The sequence below is a fragment of the Panthera pardus genome, unplaced genomic scaffold (assembly GCF_024362965.1).
Source record: "Panthera pardus isolate Hobbes unplaced genomic scaffold, ASM2436296v1 HiC_scaffold_3, whole genome shotgun sequence".
Lineage (NCBI taxonomy): Eukaryota > Metazoa > Chordata > Mammalia > Carnivora > Felidae > Panthera > Panthera pardus.
The window spans coordinates 8,603,322-8,626,613 of NW_026526876.1; the positions used below are offsets into that span (position 1 = coordinate 8,603,322).

At 47.7% G+C, this 23,292-nt stretch overlaps 1 protein-coding gene and 1 long non-coding RNA gene across 2 annotated transcripts in view; one reads left to right on the forward strand and one right to left on the reverse strand.

Moving 5' to 3' along the window:
• On the forward strand, window positions 1-17,980 carry GSG1L2 (GSG1 like 2). The gene is made up of 5 exons (XM_019413449.2): window positions 1-412; window positions 9,122-9,169; window positions 11,052-11,204; window positions 13,242-13,353; window positions 16,822-17,980. The coding sequence occupies exons 1-5, from the start codon at window positions 106-108 to the stop codon at window positions 17,078-17,080; spliced, it is 879 nt and encodes a 292-aa protein (XP_019268994.2). The 5' UTR covers window positions 1-105; the 3' UTR covers window positions 17,081-17,980.
• The window catches only part of LOC109245877 (uncharacterized), a 20,072-nt gene continuing 7,977 nt past the window's right edge, over window positions 11,198-23,292 (reverse strand). Inside the window, exons 2-3 of the long non-coding RNA XR_002071132.2 lie at window positions 20,763-20,905; window positions 11,198-11,418 (exon numbers count right to left, since the gene is read on the reverse strand). This is a non-coding gene — a long non-coding RNA (uncharacterized LOC109245877). The remainder of the gene's footprint in view (window positions 11,419-20,762; window positions 20,906-23,292) is intronic.

Sequence of the window (23,292 nt, forward strand, 5' to 3'; positions counted from 1 at the left end):
GAAGCCCTTAAGGGTGCCAGATGGCAGGGCTGAGAGGGGCGGGCAGCACGCGGAGGTGGGGAGGCGGCCCGCTGCTCATCCCGAGGCCGCACGCCTCCTCCAGCCATGGACGGGGCTGGGAGACAGCAGGTGCACGCCCTACTTCCCGTCTGCCTCGCCCTGGCCTTCTCCCTCGCCGCCCTGGGCAGCAGCCACTGGTGCGAGGGGACCCGCAGGGTGGCAAAGCCTCTGTGCCAGGACCATCCGGGAGGGCTAGGATGCATTCATTTCAACAGGGGCCACGGCGGTGGCAGGAGGGACGACGAGAGCCAGGCCGTCCAGTACATTTGGGAGACGGGAGACGACAGGTTCATCCAGAGCCGGTTCCACGTGGGGCTCTGGCAGTCCTGTGAGGAAAACCTCGGCAGCGCAGGTGAGCGAGCGTGGCCGCAGGTGCCGGGGGTGGGGGCGACAGAGGCAGGGGCTCGGGAGCCAGGCTGCCTGGGTTTGAATCCCAGTGCTGCCGCTGACAGCCTCTGTATCCTTGGGTGAGCTTCTTCACCTCTCTGGGCCTCCGTTTTCTCATCTGTGAAATAGGATGACAGCAGTATGTCAGCAAGAGTTATTATAAAGCGTAAATGACTGGCTTCCCTGCCTTGCAACAGTGCCTGATGTGGGGTGTTTGTAAGAATGCGCTTTGACCATTTGCTAGTGTCTACCCAATCCCCCGAGAACCCAAAGTGGCCCCATCTGAGCCTAAACCTCATCCCTGCGCTTTTTAGGGGGTCTTGAAATGGCAGGTTCTCAGGGGCACCTGGGGGGCTCCGTCGGTTAAGCATCCGACTCTTGATTTCGGCTCAGGTCATGATCTCACGGTTCGTGGGTTCGAGCCCCGCATCGGGCCCCACACTGATAATGTGGAGCCTTCTTGGGATTCTTTCTGTCTGCCCCTTACTCTATCTCTCCCTCAAAATAAATAAATAAACTTAAAAATAAAATTTAAAAACTTACAAAAAGAAAGAAATGGCAAGTTCTCTTGGAAAATTGACTTTTATCATCACCGGTGGGAAAGGATCCTCCCTCTTGGGGGGCACCTTCAAGAAGTAAGAATCCTTAACAAGCTAGACCTTTGTCTCTGGAAATCCTTGCAATAACCCTGCAGAGTAGGTATTATTTCTTCAGCTCACAAGTGAGGAAACTGAGGCTCAGAGTTTCAGGTCATATGGCTGGCGAGCCCAACCCCGCTTTTGCCGTATTACTCAGCCCTGGTTCCATATCTTTTGAACTTCTGCCAGTTGGTAAGGGAAATGGGAGAGGAAGACAAGAGAGAAGAGGGAAGGGAATGGTTGGTATTTGGAACACCTATTTCAGAAAAAAATTTTTTTTGTTTTACATCCTAAGGAACTAAGGAGGGAGGAGCTGAACTCTGCAGTGTCATACAGCCTGAGGGCAAACCCAAATCCATGCTTGGGGCCACAATGCTCTGCCCTTCCTCCTAGAAAAGCACACCTGTCAAGGTGGAAAGGAGAGGACCTCCCCCCCTTTTTTCTCTTGACCTCAGGCTTAACACATTAAATTTCTTGACCAGCTTTTTGTTTTCCCTGGAGTTTCTAATTGCCTTTTTTTTCATCCTTATAGCATTAGTGGTTTCTTCTGAGGTCTAAGTAAAAGGCTCCAAGTAGGAACCCTCTCAATGCTGCTTACCCCTCTCCATCCTGCCCTACTGGGGGCCACCAGTGCCTAGTCTTACCCTTCCATGTGTCCCCGTCAGTACATATGGCCTTTGCTTTAAGTGTGGTACACATGATACAATAGTACCTAGAGCTAAAGCTACTGGAAGGGCCTCCTGCCCCTCTCCTCTGGGGGGGGGGGTGCCACTATCTTCCTATACGTCCTCTCTCTCTACCCCCACAGACACAGGAGGCTCATGATCCTGCATTCTGGAGGGCACTGAAGGCAGTCTCAGATTTTCAGTTTGGAAAATATAGTCACCAAACCCATAGGGAAGTTGCTTGGGAATTTCCACTCCCCTTCCAAGTCCCCACGTGAGGTCTGCCTACTTCTATTTCCATAGCTGCATATAAGCACCACTCCTGTTATCAAATGTTTGTTGTGCATGAGAATCGCCCAGCAAGTTAATACAAGTCCAGGTGCCCAGTGCAGGAGATTCTGGTTCGATAGATCTAAATGGGGTCTAGATATCCACAGTCTTTTTAAAAAATATATATATATTTAAGTAAGGTAATATTTATACATAGATAAGAGATCAAATAATTTAAAAACACTTATAAGAGAAACCAACAGTCCCCTGCTGCCTTCCTGCTCTATAACCTGGTCCCACCCTTCAGAGAAACCACTTTTAGCTCAGTTGTTTCTTCTGGTATTTGCCTCCATGTTTCAAAAACCATATGCTGTCTTCATGTTAGACATGATTTATTGACTTCCTGTCATGACAGATAAGGATAAATCTCTCATACCACCACATCCTATGTCTGTTCTCCCATCTTCCTAATATACTTATATTGTTGTTTTCTATAAATCAATAAACCAATAATTATTTAGACTGTATAAATATTGTTCATTACAGAATCAAGGAGGTGCTACCAGTACATTAAATTTCTTGTACAGCCTTTTGCTTTCCCTGGAGTTCCTAATTGCCTTTTCTTTTCCCATCCTCATAGCATTGTTTTTTATTCCCCTCAGCTCTCTTTTCTATCTGGTGTTATCTGTATCTCTAATAAGCTCCCCTGGTGATTAAGACACACACCAGAGTTAGAGAAGCATGCCCTGGGGTATAGCAAAGCCCTCTGGAAAGGGCGTTCTGAGCAGCATGGAACAAATTCACTAAAAAACATTTCCTTGTCAAGCACAAGATGAGGGGAATGGGGGGATACAAAGGTGAGTGGACCACAGTGGTGAGGATCGAGATGAAACTAAAACAAGGAAAAATATGACCATGGTTACCACAAAGATTCACATATGATATCAGAATAGAAAGGAGAAAGAGGTTATTCACAGCTCTGGGCATGGCGAAGGCTTCATAAAGGAGGTGGCCACTGTACCTCCAAGCAGGACTGTGACTTTAATAGAGGGAGATTAGGATATTCCAGGCAGACAGGACAGAGTGTCTGAGGCAGAACAGTCCAGGTATTTGCGCTAGAACACAAAGCAGGGTGGAAGGGGAAGCCTCGTTACAGAAGAACTTAACCCACGTGTCTCTTCAGTGTCACCCGAGGCAACTCTCCTCCCCTGCCACGCAAGGTCACGGTCACTCCAGGACAAGGATCTGGGCAAGACAGCAAGACAGTGTTCCCTAGAAAGAAACACCTAAATGAACAAGATGAGAAGCACTGCTTCTCAGGAGCCAGGAAATTAGACACCTGTCCCTGAGCTTTCTGATAAAAACCTGTGACCCAGGTGGGAGGAGGGGGGCTTTCTCGACCTAAGCAGAGGCCGACAGCAGAGTTATGGGGCTGTGAGAAGACCTTTCACACTTCTTCCTCTAGAGACCCGGAATCTCCTTGACATTCTACCAACACACACACACACACACACACACACACGCACGCACACACACACACACAAACTCACACACACACACTGCCTTCTCGTGGATCACACCTCTGCAAGGTTTTTAAATATATTGTCAGGAACACAGGCTGAATTCTAAGGAGGGTTGATGTTCTCAACGTTTCATGGACAAAGTCAAGTAGAAATAAAGAGTGGGATTCTTGACTCCTTTCTGATTTATGTGCATCTTATATACTTTTTTTAAATTTTCTTTTTTTTTTAATGTTTTTATTTATTTTGGGGACAGAGAGAGACAGAGCATGAGCAGGGGAGGGGCAGAGAGAGAGGGAGACACAGAATCCGAAGCAGGCTCCAGGCTCTGAGCTGTCAGCACAGAGCCCAACACGGGGCTTGAACCCACAAACCATAAGATCGTGACCTGAGCTGAAGTCAGACGCTCAACCAACTGAGCCACCCAGGCGCCCCTCATTCTTTGTAAAAGTCTTACCCAGACTCCCTCTTTCCCTCCACAGTGCCCAAAACTCAACTGAAGAGAAGTTGTCTTATAATTGCCAATGAATAATTTTGTGTCTATCAATCCAAAAAAACCCCTCTGTTCACATTTTTTATGCTTCCTAAGATAATAAGTTCATCCGAGTAAACCACAGTCTCTAAATACCATCATCACTTTATTAAGAGCCAAGAAGAAGCATGTTCTCAGAATACCTTTTTTTTCCCTCGGAGAGATGTGATCACCTTCATGTGTTATGAGATGCTCCCAGAGCAAAAAGCTTAGAATGAAATTTTTACTAAAGAGTAACTAAATTAACAGCAAACACACAAAGGAATAAAACAAAAGATACATGCCACAGGTCGCAAACCAATGCCCACAGAAGGTGGTAACAAAAGCAAATGAAGCAAGGTCATCAGAGAATACCAATGACCTTGAAACCTCATCCCCAGATAAAGAGGCAGCCCCTGGCTCAGCTCAACTTTATGGTCATGAGGGCTTACGTGCTCAATGTTGTCAGATCCTCCAAGTTTTACAGAAAAGTAAAATACTTGGATTTCCCTGTGAAAATCCCCAATTTTAAAGCATCTCAAAAACATTGCGTAGGCCCAGGAAAACACATTGGCTGCGGAATATAGCCTGGGGCCCCCAGTTGAAGATCAGTCCCCATAAACATCTGCTCGTAAGTCTCATTTATCACAAGTGTCTGGGAGATTTGGGGTAGACGACAGAAAAGGATTACTCCCCTACTCACGCATACTCTCTCTCTCTCAAAAATAAATACACATTAAAAAAAAAAAAAAGAAAAGAGAAGGATTACAGCTGGAGGTGAATGGGAGGGCACCCAAACTGCTCAAAGAGAGAGTCCCGGAGGAGGGGGGAGCTCAGGACACCTGACAGTAAGGACTCCATCCTGGGGAGGGTGCCCCTTGATCTGAGAAAGCCCAGGAAAGGGGTCTCGGGAAGTCCAACACCCCCTCCCCAGCTCTGATGTCCCCAGAAGTGTCCCTGGATCTTTTCCTTCTGAGTCAGCTCTGTCCTTGCAAAAGCTGACCTTCCAGGGGAGGCTAATCCAGAGTGTGATTTTAGAACATCCTCTGCACAAGCCACCTCCTCCCATTCCTTTATGCCACTGTCTAAAGTGCCTTTAAATTTTTTTTAATGTGTTTATTATTGAGAGACAGAGACAGAGCATGAGCAGGAGAGGGGGAGAAAGAGAAGGAGAGACACAGAATCGGAAGCAGGCTCCAGGCTCCGAGCCATCAGCACAGAGCCCGACGCGGGGCTTGAACCCACAGACGGAGAGATCATGACCTGAGCCGGAGTCGGATGCTTAGCCGACTGAGCCCCCCGGGGGGCCCTGCCTAACGTGCCTTTAAAGGGGTGCAGCACCTCTGATCCCACACTCTGAAATGGAGATTTGAGATGAAAGCATCCAATCAATGAGCCAACACAAGGTGTCAGTTTCCAATTCTTCGCTGTTGCACTAAACCCCAAAGGTCAAGGACAGAGGGGCCTGGGCACCCCATAGAGGGGAGGGGGTGAGGAACAAGCAGACAGAGATGCCGGAGTTCAGCACTGGGGACCCGGACACCAGTTCCCAAGCTGGCACGTTGCCCTGCTTGGCTGGTGAAACTCTATCGCCAAGCTCCGTTAACACCCGCCTCTCTGGCTTCGTGGGATTTATGAAGATTTTTCCTTTTAATCCCGCTGGCCTCATTCAAAAGGAACACCATTTCTGAGGATTCAGATTAATCAAGGGGTCACGATGGCCTGACATCTGGCCCAGGCTGACCTCAGCCTTCTAAGCTATTGTGAATTCTCCTAATCTCCTTGGCCGGCCTCCGCTTTCTTTTCTGCCCTGCCCCTGGCTCTGTACCTGGCCTCCATTTTATTCCTGAGAGAAAGGGCGGCCCTCCAAGGAAGGCAAGAGAGAGAATTCGTCCTCCGTGCATTATGGAGAAAGACAGCAGGTGGGTGATGTGCATAAGGCACTGGGTCTTACGTGTTTTGATTCCTGACTCTACCGACCTGTTTGCGCCTGGCCTCCAGATCTGTAAAATGTGGCTGTGTGCACTTGTCTTTATCGATAACAAAACACTCAAAAAAAAAAAAAAAAAACAAATAAAAACATAAGGCAGTTCAGAGAATCCTTTCGCAACTTTGTCATTGGAGGACTTCTATCATACCCATTTCACAGATGAAGAGACCGAGGTTCAGAGTGGTCCGATTACTGAATGGCAGAACCAGGCACAGAGGCCAGGCCTTGAGGATTTACGTGCCCCATTCTGTCCTTGACACGCACTTGTTCCCCCCTGCTGGCCTCACTCATTGGGTCTCTTGGGGATGACGCGGGGGCTTATGTGAAGAAGCACTCGCTGGCCCCAAAAGGGCTCTCTGAGAGCAGCGTGTGAGTGTGGAGATGTCCCCAGTGCAATGGCGACTTCCTTGGTACAACCAGGAAAAACTGGCCGAAGTTTTGCTGCTGCGACCCTAACACCGTGCCCGCTGCCAAAATCAGAGAATCTTCAGGAAAACGGTTGCATCCATCCAAAGTGGGCTTAATTCAAAAGCTGAAGAGGCCACCGTGGCTACAGATTGGCAGACGGGTCCCCAGTGCTGTCATCCTCACCCCTAGGTTGTGTAAATGCCCTCCCCCCGGGTCATGTGACGGGTAAAGCCTGCGACACGTTCTCCAGAAAGAATCCCATCAGAGCAGCTCAACCAAGTGGCTGTATCATAAACCCAGCCTTTGTTCCTCTTCTTCCCAGAGCCCAGCAGAGGCGCAGGGCAGACGTGGGAAGCAATGAGGCCCCAGGGCGCTTGGTGTTTCGTGAGGACAAGTGTGGCCAATCTGAAGGTCTGTGGCATTTAGACGTGCACCACCATGAGCGTGCACCTGTTCGTGCGGACAGTCCTTCCCGCATGAGCCTGACGCGGTAGAAGGTGAACCGAAGGGAAGGGCTGTGTGTTGAGGAAGCAAGGCCATCAAAGAAGAGGAACCTTGACTCAGAGCTGGAGGAATAGGGAGCCACTGTAGGTTCTTGAGTAGGAGAGTTACCTGGGGTTTTCTCTCCTACAAAGGAGAAATAATTTCTGCGGTCGAAAGATGCTCCCCCAAGCTTCCTTCTGTCCCTGAAAACTTCCAGGAAAGGTAGGTGACGTGACCCTGGCCCTCAGGATACTTACAGTGTGCTATATTTAATAACAATCTGGGCCCTAACCACATGCAAACAGCTCCCAGTACAACTCATTTTATTTCAGGGAGATTTCGGTGCGTAGGAAGTGAGAGCGGCTTTCCTGTCCATTATTTCATTAAATCCTTGACGCGAGGCCAACGCGGGGACCGCTAAGCTTGGTTTAGGGCTGAGAAAGCCATTCCTTTGGAGAGGCAGTGATCTGTGCCCCACCTGGCCCTGTTTTAGTTCCCACCAGCCCAGACGGGGAGCAGCTCCGGGGCTCAGGCTTGTCTGCATCCTCTGGCACCTTCTGGGCTGTGCACCAGATTGCATCCAGTCAGTGATGCAGCGGGGGCGGTGTCCTAACGCGGCCCGAGTCCTAATGCTCCTGTACCAGTCACTTACCCTCAGGGGTCCTTGGAGCCACTCCCCTGAACTCTGCAGGGAAGAAGCAGGTGATTGTGCAGGCATCTGGGCATCTGTCATGGCAGACGATACTCCCAGGCTTCCGGGACCCTTCCGGAACACGAAATAAGCAGCCTCTGGTGCACACGCAGTAACTACCCCCGTCCTTCCACGCTCCAGAAAGCACAGTAGGATTCCAACAGCGAGGTCACTCGGTAACAGCTCTGAATCTGCTCCAGTGTGTTTTTTAAAGTCATTACGGGGCGCCCGGGTGGCTCAGTCGGTTAAGCGTCCGACTTCAGCTCAGGTCATGATCTCACCGTTCGTGAGTTTGAGCCTGGAGCCTCTTCTGATTCTGTGTCTCCCTCTCTCTCTGCTTCACTCCCCTGCTTGCACTCTGTTTCTCTCTCTCTCTCTCTCTCTCACAAAAATAAACATTAAAAATTAAAAAAAAAACAACAATACAAACTTTGTTCCTTTCCCTCTAACCAGAGACAAACTGAGACTCATACCATAACGGATGCTGTTTGGGAAGGTGAGAACCTGTGGTCTAAGGCTCGCAGTATCAGCCCAGACGGGCTGGATTATGCCTCAGTAACAAACAACCCCCAAATCCCAGGGGTTTAAATCAACAAGTTCATCCCTAGTTCATTCCGCATGTATTTTTTAGGTTGGCGAAGGGTGACTCCTCCTCACAGCTATCCAGGGACCCAGGCTGATGGCGACTCCATCTGGACAGGTGCTTCTGTGAACACAGAGACAGGGGAACAAGAACCAGAACATTGGCTCTTAAAGCTTCTGACCAGAAGTGACCCACCCCATGCCAGCTCCCAGTTCATTGGCCAAAGGAAGTCCTATGGCCAAGCCTGGATTCACCAGGAGGGGATTGAATCATGCTCCTGTTGAGGGGTGGGTGGGGTGGGTAAGGGGGCCAGCACATGTCTGTGAACAGTAAAGCCATCTGCCACGTCCCCTAATCCTTGTTCGAAATGACCTGGGATAGGGGCGCCCGGGTGGCTCAGTCAGTTGTGCATCCGACTTCGGCTCAGATCATGATGTCACGGTTCCCGAGTTCGGGCCCCGCGTCGGGCTCTGTGCTGACAGCTCGGAGCCTGGAGCCTGCTTGGGATTCTGCGTCTCCCTCTCTCTCTGCCCCTCCCCCACTCATGCTCTGTCTCTCTCTCTCCATTAAAATGACCCTGGATAGGGGCGCCTGGGTGGCTCAATCGGTTAAGCGTTCGACTTCAGCTCAGGTCATGATCTCACAGTCTGTGAGTTCGAGCCCCGCGTCAGGCTCCATGCTGACAGCTAGGAGGCTGGAGCCTGCTTCAGATTCTGTGTCTCCCTCTCTCTCTATGACCCTCCCCTGCCCACACTCTGTCTCTCTGTCTCTCTCAAAAAAAATAATAAAAAAATTAAAAAAAAAAATGACCCTGGATAGACTGAAGGTGCTCGAAACACAGTCTGTCCCTAAGAGAGTGAGGGTGCTAGAAACACAGTTACTCCTCCTTATGAGTATATTCTCTTTGTGTTCTAGGTGAAAAGTGTAGAAGTTTCCAGAGTATAATACCAGCTGAAGAACACGGTAAACACCCATGTTCTGTCCACCAGGGCGCCTCACAGCGTGGGTCACTTTGTGTGTGTTGGGGGAGGCGGGGGGAGGGGCGGAGACACGAGAGAGCTCTTTGTGGTTTTTCCACAAAGTCAAGTCCAAGTGCTGGAACCACCTGCCCCCTGCATGTGCCCTGTAGTCGTCAGGGGCTCTGGAAAAGGTGGTACAACCGACCTTGCCGGCGGGGAGGGGCGGGAAGCCCTGACCGGTAGTGTTTACCGGGTCCCAGGGCACGCATACGCCCACGGCGGCCCACGGCGGACGCAGGGCTGGGAAGAGATGGGCTCCCGCACCCTTCGTCTTGTCTGTGCCGCTCATCAAATCCGTGATGGTTTCGCGGGGTCTGTTTCCCCAGCGGGAGTGCAGGTTTTGTGAAGGCTGGATCTACACCTGTTTCGCCCATTGCTGGGGCCCCAGGACGCAGCTCACAGACACCAGCTTCCCTCCCTGTTCCTCTGTCTTCTTACCTCCACCTGCAGCACAGTGTCTCCTAGAAGCGGGCGGGATGCCCTCCGGAGGGCAAAGGATCGGCCCACACAGATACAAACAAGGTTTCGGGATCTCTAACCAGGGCTCCTAAACGCTCAGCCGCCTCTGCCTTCTTCCTTCAGCTTGGTGTCTTCTTTAAAAAACCAAGATTGGGCCGCCTGGGTGGCTCAGTCGGTTGAGCGTCCGACTTCGGTTCAGGTCATGATCTCACGGTCTGTGGGTTCGAGCCCGGCATCCAGCTCTGTGCTGACAGCTTGGAGCCTGGAGCCCGCTTCGGATTCTGCGTCTCCCTCTCTCTCTGCCCCAACCCACTCGCATCCTGTCTGTCTCTCAAAAATAAATAAAACATTATAAAAAAAAAATAAAAAAAAATAAAAAGACCAAGATAAAGTCTTCTGGTCAAATCCAAACAACGTACTAACTTCTGAACTGGGGAATAGAGAGGCCACCACCCCCCCAGCCTCTCTCCTGTCCCCACATCAGACTCCTGCTTTATTTTTGTTGTTTTTATTTTTCCCCCTCCCAGCGAAGGACAATCTTTAAAAAAAAAAATTTTTTTTAATGTTTATTTATTTTTGAGAGAGAGAGAGAGACAGAGCATGAGCAGGGGAGGGGCAGAGAGAGAGGGAGACACAGAATCCGAAGCAGGCTCCAGGCTCTGAGCTGTCAGCACAGAGTCTGACGCGGGGCTTGAACTCACAGACCGTGACATCATGACCTGAGCTGAAGTTGGACGCTTAACCGACTAAGCCACCCAGGAGCCCCTGTTTTCTGTTTCTTTTTACATGCTGACAATCTCTGTATTTTATTTTTTAATTTTTTAAAATTTTTTAATGTTTATTTTTTGAGAGAGAGACAGAGCATGAGCGGGGGAGGAGAGAGAAAGAGGGAGACACAGAATCCGAAGCAGGCTCCGAGCTGTCAGCACAGAGCCCGCCGCGGGGCTCGAACTCACAAACAGTGAGATCATGACCTGAGCCAAAGTCGGTTGCTCAACCGACTGAGCCATCCAGGCCACCCTGTTTTTGTGTCTTAGAAGTGAACAGGATCAAAGGGTTCAACATCACGGTGCTTCTTTTTTTTTTTTTTTTAATTTTTTTTTTTTAACGTTTTATTTATTTTTGAGACAGAGACAGAGCATGAACGGGGGAGGGGCAGAGAGAGAGGGAGACACAGAATCGGAAGCAGGCTCCAGGCTCTGAGCCGTCAGCCCAGAGCCTGATGCGGGGCTCGAACTCACGGACCGCGAGATCGTGACCTGAGCCGAAGTTGGATGCCCAACCGACTGAGCCACCCAGGCGCCCCGACATCATGGTGCTTCTGAACTCTCCAGGCTCAATGTCTCTATCATCCTCACACTTTGCAGGACTTTTGTGGCTGTCCATTGGGGCCGAGATCCTGAACATCCTTCTGGTGTTGACGAGTGCCGTCCTCCTGGGCTCCGGAGTGAGTTCTCAGAGCGCTGGTTTCCGCTGGCTCAAGGTGGACGCCTCTGTAGCCATCCTCACGGTGCTCGCAGGTACTTGTCGACAGCAGCCAACAGGGGATTCCCCACAGCCTGTCCCAGCGGGAGGGACAAAGCTCCGGGCTGTCTGTCCCCACTGCCAAAGCGCAGGCTGGCTCTTCGCCTGTCAACGGCCCGTTCAGCAGGACAGCTGGCTGGTCCACCGGAGAAGTCACTGAATAAATCCCACTGGAGGGGCAGGGGGCGGGGGAAAGCAATGATGCTTTGGCTGACGGATGAAAAGAAAGGGGATGGAAAATAAAATGTATTACTGGGTCTTTATCACAACCCTGGGAAGGAGACACATTGGCTCTGAGAACAGAAATTGCCTAATGTCCCACAGTAGTTTGTCAGGAAATCCTACCTGGGTGTCAGTTCTCTGCTACGTGAGTGCTGTGTGACCCCAGGCAAGTTACTCAACCTCTCTAAGCCAGCTACCTCCAGTGGCTATAGTGATGACTAAGTAAATGCACCTACTCTGTGGGAAGAATGCAAGAAATGGTTGCTTGCTGAAAGTCATTATCAAGCTCGATGTACGTGTAAGAATAAAGAACTCCCTTTCTTTGGGGTGGCGGTCTTCCTTCTGTATCCTCCTCTGTATCAGAGCAGCTTCATTTGGTCTCCGGAGTGGCCTTTCCATCAAGAAAAGGACCCCCAACAGATGACTTCCTTTGTTTCTCTGTCCTCATACCCCAAGCCCTGCTAACAGTACATCAGTCCAGCCGGGAGCTCACTTCTGTGCGTGATAAGTATCAGGAGTCTTTCCCAAGCTTTATCATCAGCGAATAGGGTGATAAAATCCAATTTCTGGATCTTCATAACAAAGAGGTAGGCCATGGGCTCTTGGAGACTCCTCCCCAGGTCCTGGCACCCTCCAGTGCTCCCCCCAACCCCTGCCAAGGTCATGAGTAAGCCTCTTTCTGGACGTCTGTTCAGTTTCAAGTTTGCAAACACAGTTTCAGGTAGACTGTTGGAGGGTTTACATCACAAGGACTTTAGATGGCCCATTAATATATAAATAATTGCCCCCACCAATTAAAACTCATTTCTATTTGGGCCCCTGAAGCTGATCCCTACCTGGCCACCATTTGCCATGCATTTATCCAATGAAAACACGCATGAGATTAGACTCCCCGCAAAAGAAAGACACAACAACGAAACAGCCAACATTTAAAAATGAAATCCAAGGCAACTTTCTTGGGTTTTTTATTTTTATTTATTTATTTTTTTAAATTTTTTTTAACGTTTATTTATTTTTGAGACAGAGAGAGACAGAGCATGAACAGGGGAGGGTCAGAGAGAGGGAGACACAGAATCTGAAACAGGCTCCAGGCTCTGAGCTGTCAGCACAGAGCCTGACGCGGGGCTTGAACTCACAGACCGTGAGATCATGACCTGAGCTGAAGTCGGACGCTCAACCGACTGAGCCACCCAGGTGCCCCAATTTCTTGGGTTTTTTAATGTTTATTTATTTCGAGAGAGAGAGAAAGAGCTCGAGCAGGGGAGGGGCAGAGAGAAAGGGAGAGGAAGAATCCCAAGCAGGCTCCGTGCCATCAGCACAGAGCCCGAGGTGAGGCTCGAACTCACAAAACGTGAGATCATGACCTGATCTGAAATCAAGAGTTGGATGCTCAACCAACTGAGCCACCCAGGCTTGCCCCCCGCACTCAGATTTTTCCCTAAAGTATCCCAGAGTTAGCAAACCATCCACACGCAAAAGAAGTAACAGAATAGAACCCTGTGGAGTGTGGCTTCAGGCCAAATGTGGTCCAAGGACCGCTCCTCTGCCCTGGGAAGGAGAGACTGGAGCATCAGTGCCTCTGAGCACAGGGACACAGGGGCATGACACACGGGGAGAGGTGGCCACGGGAGGAACAACACGTCAGAGGAACACACGCCATATGCATTCAGGACAACGAGGAATTGGTGTGAATGTGACGGGGGACCTGCTTGGAAGGGTTCAAGAAGGACGCTCCTGGGGTTTACATCCAACTCGCGCAAGGTAGGGAAACCCCATCCCCACCTGTGGCTCACAAAGCTTTCCTCGTGCAGGGCTCCTCGGGATGGTGGCCCACATGATGTACACAACCATCTTTCAAATTGCTGTGAACCTTGGTCCCGAAGACTGGAAGCCTCAGACGTGGGACTACGGCTGGTCATACTGGTAAGTTGCTGGCCGTGGTGCCCAAGCCCCGACGGCCCCGCAGGGTTACACGCAGGTTCTGTAAGACTACCGACCTTGGCCATTGCTCTGCCGTCTGACTTTGGGTTGATTTCTTAACCTTTCTGGAGCCCAGCTCTCTCATCTGGAAGGTGATGAGACCTGTCTCATGTGTCCCTAGGCATTCAAAGAGATTATGTTTGTAAAATCCTTGGCAAAGAGTCGAGCCCTCAAGAAATGGGGATACTGGGGGCTCCTGGGTGGCTCAGTTGGTTGAGTGTCCGACTTCGGCTCAGGTCATGATCTCACGGTTCATGGGTTCGAGCCCCGCGTTGAATTCTGTCCTGATAGCTCAGAGCCTGGAGCCTGGTTCAGCTTCTGTGTCTCCCTCTCTCTCTTCCCCTCCCCTGTTCATGTTCTGTCTCCCTCTGTGTCAAAAATAAACAAACATTGGGGCGCCTGGGTGGTGCAGTCGGTTAAGCATCCGACTTCAGCCAGGTCACGATCTCGCGGTCCGTGAGTTCGAGCCCCGCGTCAGGCTCTGGGCTGATGGCTCGGAGCCTGGAGCCTGTTTCCGATTCTGTGTCTCCCTCTCTCTCTGCCCCTCCCCTGTTCATGCTCTGTCTCTCTCTGTCCCAAAAATAAATAAAAAACGTTGAAAAAAAAAATTAAAAAAAAAAAATAAATAAACAAACATTAAAAAAAAATAATAAAAATATTAAAAAATAAATAAATGGGGATACTGATGTTATCCCATTCTTAAACATGGCTTACGGGGAAGAGTCCTGAGTTATAATGCTGCCTAATAAATACTTCAATCATGAGAGACCCTACCCCTGCTTCTAATGGACAGATAAGTTGTGTTCCTAACAGAAAGTCTCAGTCATGTCACATTATACAGGGGCGCCTGGGTGGCTCAGTCGGTTAAGCGTCTGACTCTTGATTTCAGCTCAGGTCATGATCCCAGGGTCGTGGGATTGAGCCCCGCGTTGGGCTCCACGCCGAGCTTGGGATTCTCTCTTGCCCTCTCTCTCCTCCTCCCCCCACCCCTGATCGTGATCTCTCTCAAAAAACGGTATTGGTTCCAATATCATTTTGTTTTGTTTTGTTTCCTATTACTTGTAATTACTTAACTTCTAATCAAAGAAGTACATACAAATAGTTTTTAAAACTCAAATAGTATTGAACAGGGGTGCCTGGCTATCTCAGTCAGTAGAGTGTATGACTTTTGAACTTGGGGCTGTAAGTCTGAACCCCACATGAGGTGTAGGGATTGCTTAAAAATAATATCTTTTTAAAAAATCATGGGTTGGTTAAGCGTCCAACTTCCACTCAGGTCGTGATCTCACCACTCGTGGGTTCGAACCCTGCGTCGGGCTCTGTGCTGACAGCTCAGAGCCTGGAGCCTGCTTGGGATTCTGCGTCTCCCTCTCTCTCTGCCCCTCCCCTTGCTCTCTTTCTCTCTCAAATATAAATAAAAACATTTAAGGATGTTTAAAAATTGAAAATAAAATGGCATTAAATATAGCAATCTCTCAATTCCGTCTCCTCCTATCCCACTCTTCCAGCCCCAACCAAAACCCTCCACATTCCTCTCTGCTCTGGACTCCCTGCCCGGAGGTTTGCCACAGTGCTGTGAGCAGAGAGCTGTTTCTGGGCCCCATGTCATTATCTAACTTAGTTCACATTCACATTTTGTGGGAGCACATCCCCCAGTAGCTTTCTAAGAAAGGGTTCGAGGAGCAAAGATATTATTTTATTTCGTGCATATTTGGAAATGTATTTATCCAATGCTCTATATTTGATAGTTTAGCAGCGTGCATAATCCTTTGCTGGAAATCATTTTCCCTTAAAATGTTGAAGGTGTGGCTCCATTTCCTTCTAGAATCGACTGCTTCTGGCACGAGTTCCATACTATTCTGATTCATGTCCCTTTATAGGTAAGCTGCTGCTTTCTACTCTATTATTGGTATTCTGAAATGTCAGGATGATGCACCTTGGAGGGAAAATCTCTCATTCACACTCATTCTCCCTTTCCTGTGCTTGACGGGCCCTTCAATCGGAATATTCACATCCTAGAATTCTGGGTTTTTTTTTCTGGTATTATTTCTTTGATTATTTCCATTTCTTAGCTTTCTGTTCCTTCTTTTTTACATTCTTTAAAAATGTCTTTATTATTTATTTTTGATAGTGAGCGTGAGCAGGGGAGGGGCAGAGAGGGAGAGAGAGAGAGGGAGACACAGAATCCGAAGCAGGCTTCGGGCTCCGAGCTGTCAGCACAGAGCCCGATGTGGGGCTCGAACCCACAAACTGGGAAATCATCTCCTGAGCCAAAGTCAGATGCTTAACCGACCGAGACACCCAGGCGCCCCATGTTTGTTTGTTTTTTAATGTTTATGTATTTTTTAGAGACAGAGTGTGAGCAGGGGAGGGGCAGAGAGAGAGGGAGACACAGAATCCAAAGCAGGCTCCAGGCTCTGAGCTGTCAGCACAGAGCCCAACACGGGGCTCGAACCCACGAACCGGGAGATCATGACCTGAGCCGAACTCAGATGCTTAACCTACTGAGCCACCCAGGTGCCCTAGGTCTTTCTTGTTTTCTAATTATTCCTTTTCTAAATATCCTGATCTTGCTTTGTTCATGCAATAGCTTCTCATATGTCTCTGTAGATAGTTATCAAAAGGTTTTCTTCTTGGTGTTTTCTTCTGTTCTTAGCTCTTTTCTTTGGATTTTTTTTTTTCTGTTTGTTGTTGGGCTTTCCCCCTAGATGTTGGTGTCCTTGAGGGTCAAGTCATGTTTAGGGATGATTGGAAACTCTGCAGCGAGTTTAGAACTTAGCTACAGTAGGCTTCTTTGTAGGTAATTGGAGGTGGAGGCTTCTCTTCTACCTGGGAATTTCGTCCCCCGAAAACACACACTCGTCACTTGGCAGAGGTTATTTCTCTTTCATTCCTCCTTGTTCTGTGGAAGATGAAAAGTGTAGATAGACCATCATCTCGGAACGTAACAGGTTTCCAGAGGGTGGGGATATAAAGTAACAACACCCAGGGCTGGTGTCCTGCTGTTAGAGCCAAGAGCAACAATAACAAAAAAGCAACACTTCTGTATCAGCAGATCCCATGCTGAGTACTTCCCACACATTAGTTCATTAAATTCCTCACCACCGCCCTGTGTGCAGTGTTACTATCGGTCAAGTTTTGCAGATCAGGAAACTGATACAGAGAGGTGAAGTCATCAGCTCAAGGGTGCACAGTTCCTAAGAGATGGGCGTAAACCCACAGTGCACATTGGGCACAATGACTCCGAAATCTTTTCTCTTAACAACACTGTTGGCTGGTGTCCGAAACTTGTGATCCAAAGTCCGGGTCCGAGCTCAGTGGACCTACGAGCTGGATTTTCATCAGACTGACCTCCCGCAGGAAGGAAACCACAGCCCCACACTCTTCCCTAACTGTGCCTTTTGTTGACAGCCTCGCGTGGGGTTCTTTCGCGCTCTGCATGGCTGTGTCGGTCATGGCCGTGAACAGATACACGGCAGCCCGCCTGGAGTTCATAGAGAAGCAGAGGGTACGGAAAGGCAGTAAGCACTCTCGACACAAATTCCCGGAACCCAAGGCTTCGGAAAGTGTTCGGGAAATGGAAGCTGCTCCCAGCCCTGCCGGGCATGCCCTTGTGAGTGCATCTGAGCACCTGCCACCAAATGCCCCAGGGAAGGTGTCCATGTGCTAGCCACAACCTACCAGCTCTGCAGAGGCAGACCAGCCAGGCACTTACGTCCACAACGAACATCTCTGGGGTGGACTTCAGAAGGCTGTGGTCCGGGTAAACTTTCTACCCATCATCTTACCCTTCATTAAACACCTTTGGCTTCAGCAACTGGTTCCCCATAAAATGCCAGTGTCTTTAAGTGAGATCACTCTTACAGAAGATATCAACCATTGACACTCTAGTATAAATCAGCATCTCAGGCTTTCCTGACAGTGAGTTTAATCGAGGTAACCAAAGGAGATGGGACATGTGAACACTGAGGGTAAGAAGTTTTGAAGACAGGGGAAAGCAAGGTTCTAACTACCAAAAGTATAAAATGTGTTGCCCGCACATGTTTGTTGATGGAAGGGTATCCAGAAATTTTTTCCCTTAATTAACAGACACAGATTGATAGCCTGTGTGACTATCCCATACTTCCTTTTTTTTATTTTCATCAAGAAGCCACGAATTTAAATTTAAAATATTAGTTTTGTGTTACTTTAAATATATATTTTCTTCGAAATTTCCTCATTTCTACCTATAGTAAAATCTACTTAGAAGAATAATCAAGTGATAAAACAAAATGAGAACAGCCAGATGGAATGACACCTTATCGCAACTAAGTAGAACAAATGTTGGAAATGTTGTACTTAAATTGCTAGGCACTTTTGCTTCTAAAAATAAACATTGCTATGGGGCTTCCGGGTGGCTCAGTCGACTGAGCGTTCAACTTTGGCTCAGGTCATGATCTCATGGTTTGTGGGTTCAAGCCCCATGTCGGGCTCTGTGCTGACAGCTCGGAGCCTGGAGCCCGCTTCAGATTCTGTGTCTCCCTCTTTCTCTCTGCCCCTCTCCCACTCATGTGCTCTGTCTCTGTCTCTGTCTCAAAAATAAACATTTAAAAAAAATTAAAAAAAAATTGCTAAACGTGCAAGTTGTGTTTAAAGCAGTGGTGTTCTGCATGGTTCCTAATGTGTTGTTATAATATTATATAAACTTATCTTATATTTTAAACTAACATATCATTGAGGCCACAGGTTGCTGAAGACATAATTTAGGTTGCTGTTTTCTTTTTTTTAAATAAGCTGCTAAATTATAACAACCCTAATTATGCCCTAACTTAGATTCATCTAAAGAAAGTATTCATGTGTTTAGTGAACGTGTCATTTCTGGAAAAATGAACAAACCATCCCTGAATGTTATGGATAAAATCACTTGATCTGCTTATGCCGAACGGTAGCCACAGAATAAGGAGAAATCAGCTAAGTTCTTCATGTTTGGGGCTCTAGTCAGGTATGTGCCCAATGAATGATGGCCGCATGGAATTTTGTGGTTTGTCGAACCAGGCATATTTGGAGAGATGTCGGATGGATTTTTGCCAGAATAAGCCCAACCAGGAGGGCGTGCTGAGGTCTCCCGCACTGTTTCCTCACCTAGAGCAGGGGGGTTCCATACCCAGTGGCCTCTGCCCTCCACAGTGTACAGGGTCCTTTGTATGGTTCATAACCCCTGTGTGTCCACGTAGGAAAGGTTCACAAAGAGACACTCAGTTCGCTTTTAAAAAGCAAAGCAAGGGGCGCCTGGGTGGCTCAGTTGGTTAAGCATCAGACTCTTGATTTCGGCTCAGGTCATGATCTCGTGGTTCCTGGTTCCAGCCCCCATCAGGCTCTGTACCGACAGCTCAGAGCCTGCTTGGGATTCTCTCTCCCTCTCTCTGGCCCTCCCCTGCACGCTCTCCCCCCCCCCCCCCCAAATAAATAAAATAAACTTTAAAATTCTTTTTTTTCAACGTTTTTTATTTATTTTTGGGACAGAGAGAGACAGAGCATGAACAGGGGAGGGGCAGAGAGAGAGGGAGACACAGAATCGGAAACAGGCTCCAGGCTCCGAGCCATCAGCCCAGAGCCTGACGCGGGGCTCGAACTCACGGACCGCGAGATCGTGACCTGGCTGAAGTCGGACGCTTAACCGACTGCGCCACCCAGGCGCCCCAAAAACTTTAAAAAAATGTAAGAAGCAAAGCAAAACAAGACACATCTGTGCAGAATGCGGTAGAAGGTGCCAGAGAGAAAACGCATTTTCTGGAGCCACATGAGAGAAGCTGATGTCATCGGAGGGCCCAGGTGGCACTTTGAGAGACAAGCAGTGATCAGATGCCGGGGCAGGACACAGGGTGCTTGATCCCTGAGGCTCCGGCCCAAACTGAATCTTTGCTACATCCTCTGAGCTCCCAAGACACTTTTCTTCCTTTCAAGTGTTTTAAAGTGTTGATTATATTAAAGAATATAACCCACATAACCCTAAATGCATCGCTTAGTGAATTTTCAGACAGTGAACATAACCTGTACCCACCACCCACATCAAGAAACAGGGGCGCCTGGGTTGGCGGGGGGGCGGGGGTGCTCAGTCTGTTAAGCGTCCAACTTTGGCTCAGGTCTTGGTCTCGTGGTTTGTGAGTTCGAGCCCCACATCAAGCTCTCTGCTCTCAGCACAGAGCCCGCTTCAGATCCTCTGTCCCCCTTTCTCTGTGCCCCTCCACCCCATTCTCTCTCTCTCTCATCCTCAAAATGAATAAATAAATAAAAACATTAAAAAAAGGGGGGGGGAAGAGCCAAGGTGTCTCAGTTTCCTATAGCTTTGTTCTAAGACCCCGGTGGATTTTAATTCCTCGGTATATTGAAATGATCTATTTATACACCTGTTTCCCTCTTACAGATAGTAAATTACTTCTCTATGGCGAGGACTGTTCTCTGCATTCCCCGACATCTAAGACCATGGTGCACAAGTAGAAAATCCTCAGACACACAGACATATTTGTATATATGTATGTGATGTGTGCATTGAGAGAATATCATCAATGAATATATATGTAATATATACGTATATAAATATATATTATATATATGTAATATATACATATATAAACATATATTATATATATGTAACATATACATATATAAATATATATATGTAATATATACATATATATATACATATATATATATATATACACACATGCACACATATGTTCTATCAAATAGACCATTTTATTTTTTAGAATTTTGAAGGAATTAATATAGATTGTGATTAAGGGCATGGAATCTGGAGCCAGACTGCCTCAACAGAAACCTCAGCTCCCCCCCACCTTGACCTTGGGTGAGTCACTTGTCTGTCTGTGCCTCAGTTTTCTCATCTGTAAAATGAGAGAATAGCCCCCCTTTTTCTGGGATTGTGAGGACTAAGTGGGTTAATGTGTGTGAAGATCTTAGAATAATACTTGGCATTTAGCGAGCAAAACAGAAGGATTAACTGCTAAGATCTGCCACGTGCAAAGCACTGTGTCGGGTCCTCTGGGTATTTAAGGAAACCAGATGGAGTCTGAGCCCCTGCCAGCGAGGTGGGGAAACAAGAGTGAAATCTCAGTGGCCGCGCCGGGGAGAAAGCCAGGATCCAATGGATGCCAAGCCACCAACCATTTTTAGCCTGGACACCATCCACCCTGAGTTAACCATTCAGTGACTTTCCTCAGGTGTCTACAATGCTCCAGGCACGACACCATTCCTCCTAGAAGTAAGGACCCAACCTTTGCCCTTTTCTGGTATGAGCTGAACGCCTGTTTGGGGTCCGTTGGTACAGAACTGGTCTGTGTCTACGGTCTACTTACTTCAACAACAGATGAGTCAGTCTCCAAGCTGCTGGCATTCAGTTGTTCTAAGGAATCCATCACGAGAAGCAGCCAGCAGGGGCTCCCGATGGCCTCCTCCAACCAGGCTCGGAGGACTGGGGGGCAAAGGGTCCATGTCTCCTCTTACAAGGTAGGTGGCAAAAAAAAAAGATGGCGGCTGACCTAAAATGGCTTGGGCAAGAATAAGCAAGGTGTTCACAGATGAAGAACTGAGAAAAGCAGAGGTCTCCAATGAGCCTAAACGCACAGATTGGCCCTGAGTCCGTTTTCCTGACTGTTTTCATGCAACCGACAACTTAGCCTCATTGCTGTCATCAGACACGCCCTGTTGGGGAGTCAGAGCTGGGAAGTCTGGGCTGAGGGGGACTTCTCTGAAGACCAGAATAAGGTTAATAGGCCAACCGAGTAAGACAAGCCATGTGTGTTCATGTAAACGTTTTTCACTCCTTAAATCCGATGAGGTGTGCGTATATGTAAAGCACTGTGTGTGTTTTACAAGCATGGCTGAGAACACCCCCCTGCCCTATAGAAACAGTTCAACGTTGTTCTCCAAGAGGGAGGTTGGGGGAGATTGGAAAACAGCCAAGGCTGAAGGTTAAACAACATGCCCATGACTTGTTGGCTGATCGAGAATATGTTAATATTAATATTAATTAATATGTTAAGCCAACTGTGATGAATCATATTAATATTATATTAATTAATTATTAATTTAATTAATTCAATTAATTAATAATTAATTTAAATGATTTAAATTTAAATTTAATAATTAACTTAAATAATTTAAATATTAATTAATAATTAATTTAAATAATTTAAATTTAAATTAAATAATTAATGTAAATAAATTTAATTTAAATAAATTAATTAAATAATTAATATTAATATGTTAAGCCAACTGTGATGAATCAGAGAGACAAACTATCTGGGTGGGGCTTGAAATACTAGAGATACATCTTTTGCACAGTGAAAACACGAAGGAAAGCAGGTAGCTATCTGAAAACAGGAGAATTTGGATTGGAGATCAGGCGAGATAATAAGGATATCAGACAGGACTCCTCTGCTTCTCCTTTTTCTTTTTAAAGAGAGATTTTTTAATTAATTTTTTCAATGTTTATTTTTGAGGGAGAGAGAGAGAGAGATGGAGAGAGAGTGGGGGAAGAGCAGAGAGAGAGGGAGACACAGAATCGGAAGCAGGCTCCAGGCTCCTAGCTGTCAGCACAGAGCCCGACGTGGGGCTCGAACTCACAAACCGCAAGATCGTGACCTGGGCCGAAGTCTGACACTTAAGTGACTGAGCCACCTGGGTGCCCCTCTTTCTCTCTTTGTTTGATTATTTTATTTTCCCCTTTCAACTAGGAAATATTTCAATATACATGAGCTAACCCTAACAGACATGCAGGTACCCACTGCTCGGATGTAACAGAAGTAAATGGTCTGTCAAGGTTGCCACAGATGTCTCTTTTTAACCAAGAAAAGAAATAAATTGTAAGTGATAAAATGAACGCCCCTGCCCCCCCCCTCCCTTCCTTCTTCCCTCTCCCAGGTGGTAACCTCCATCCGGGACTCACTTCTACGTACAATTATGCACATTTACCATGCACATCTGTGTCCACAGACTACACATGAAAAAGTATCTTGTCTGGCTTCACATTTTCCTTTTTTATTAAGTTTATTTCTTTATTTTGAGAGAGACAGAGAGTGTGAGTGGGGGAGGGGCAGAGAGAGAGGGAGAGAGAGAGAATGCCCAACAGGCTCCAAGCTGTCAGCACAGAGCCTGACATGGGGCTCGAACTCATGGTACATGAGATCATGACCTGAGCCAAAGTCAGGAGTCAGGTGCTTAACCAGCTGAGCCACCCAGGTGCCCCTGGCTTCATGTTTTCTATGAATGGCATCATCTTACATTCAGACTGTCTTTTCAACAGAGGTCGGATAATTCTTTTACCAATTTTTTTATTGTGGTAAAAGACACATAAAATAAAATTTACCATCTTAACTGTTTTTGAGTGCACACTTCACTGGCATTAAACACATTCTGTGTTGTGCAACCTTCACCCCCATCCATCTCCAGAACTCTGGTCATCTTGCAGAACTGAAGCTCTGTCCCCATTCAACACTAACTCCCCATTTCCCCTCCCGCCAGTCCCTGGAAACCACCGTTCTACTTTTTATCTCCATGGATTTGACCATTGTGGCACCTCATCTATGTAGAGTGACACAGTATTTTGTTCTTTTGTGACTTGCTTATTTCATCCAGCATAATGTCCTCAAGGTACATCCATGTTATAGCAGGTGTAAGAATTTCCTTCCTTTTTATGGCTGAATATTCCAATTTGTTAATATGTCAGGCTAGCCCAACAACCCACCATTCTGCCCCATTCCTCACTTCCCCTCTTCCATAGCCCTGCTACCTATGCAACATTGCCTCCAGGCATTGGGAGAACCCACCCTTCCAATGGGACATCGGGAGTGGAAGCAAGTTCGTGCAGCAAAGCAAGGGCTGGTC

Bases quoted from the DNA above. Each gene is read 5' to 3' on its own strand.
- GSG1L2 (XM_019413449.2), top strand. From the start codon at position 106: ATGGACGGGGCTGGGAGACAGCAGGTGCACGCCCTACTTCCCGTCTGC. The intron at 413-9,121 runs GTGAGCGAGCGT...TTTGTGTTCTAG, and splicing joins GGAAAACCTCGGCAGCGCAG to GTGAAAAGTGTAGAAGTTTC. The intron at 13,354-16,821 runs GTAAGTTGCTGG...TTTTGTTGACAG, and splicing joins GACTACGGCTGGTCATACTG to CCTCGCGTGGGGTTCTTTCG.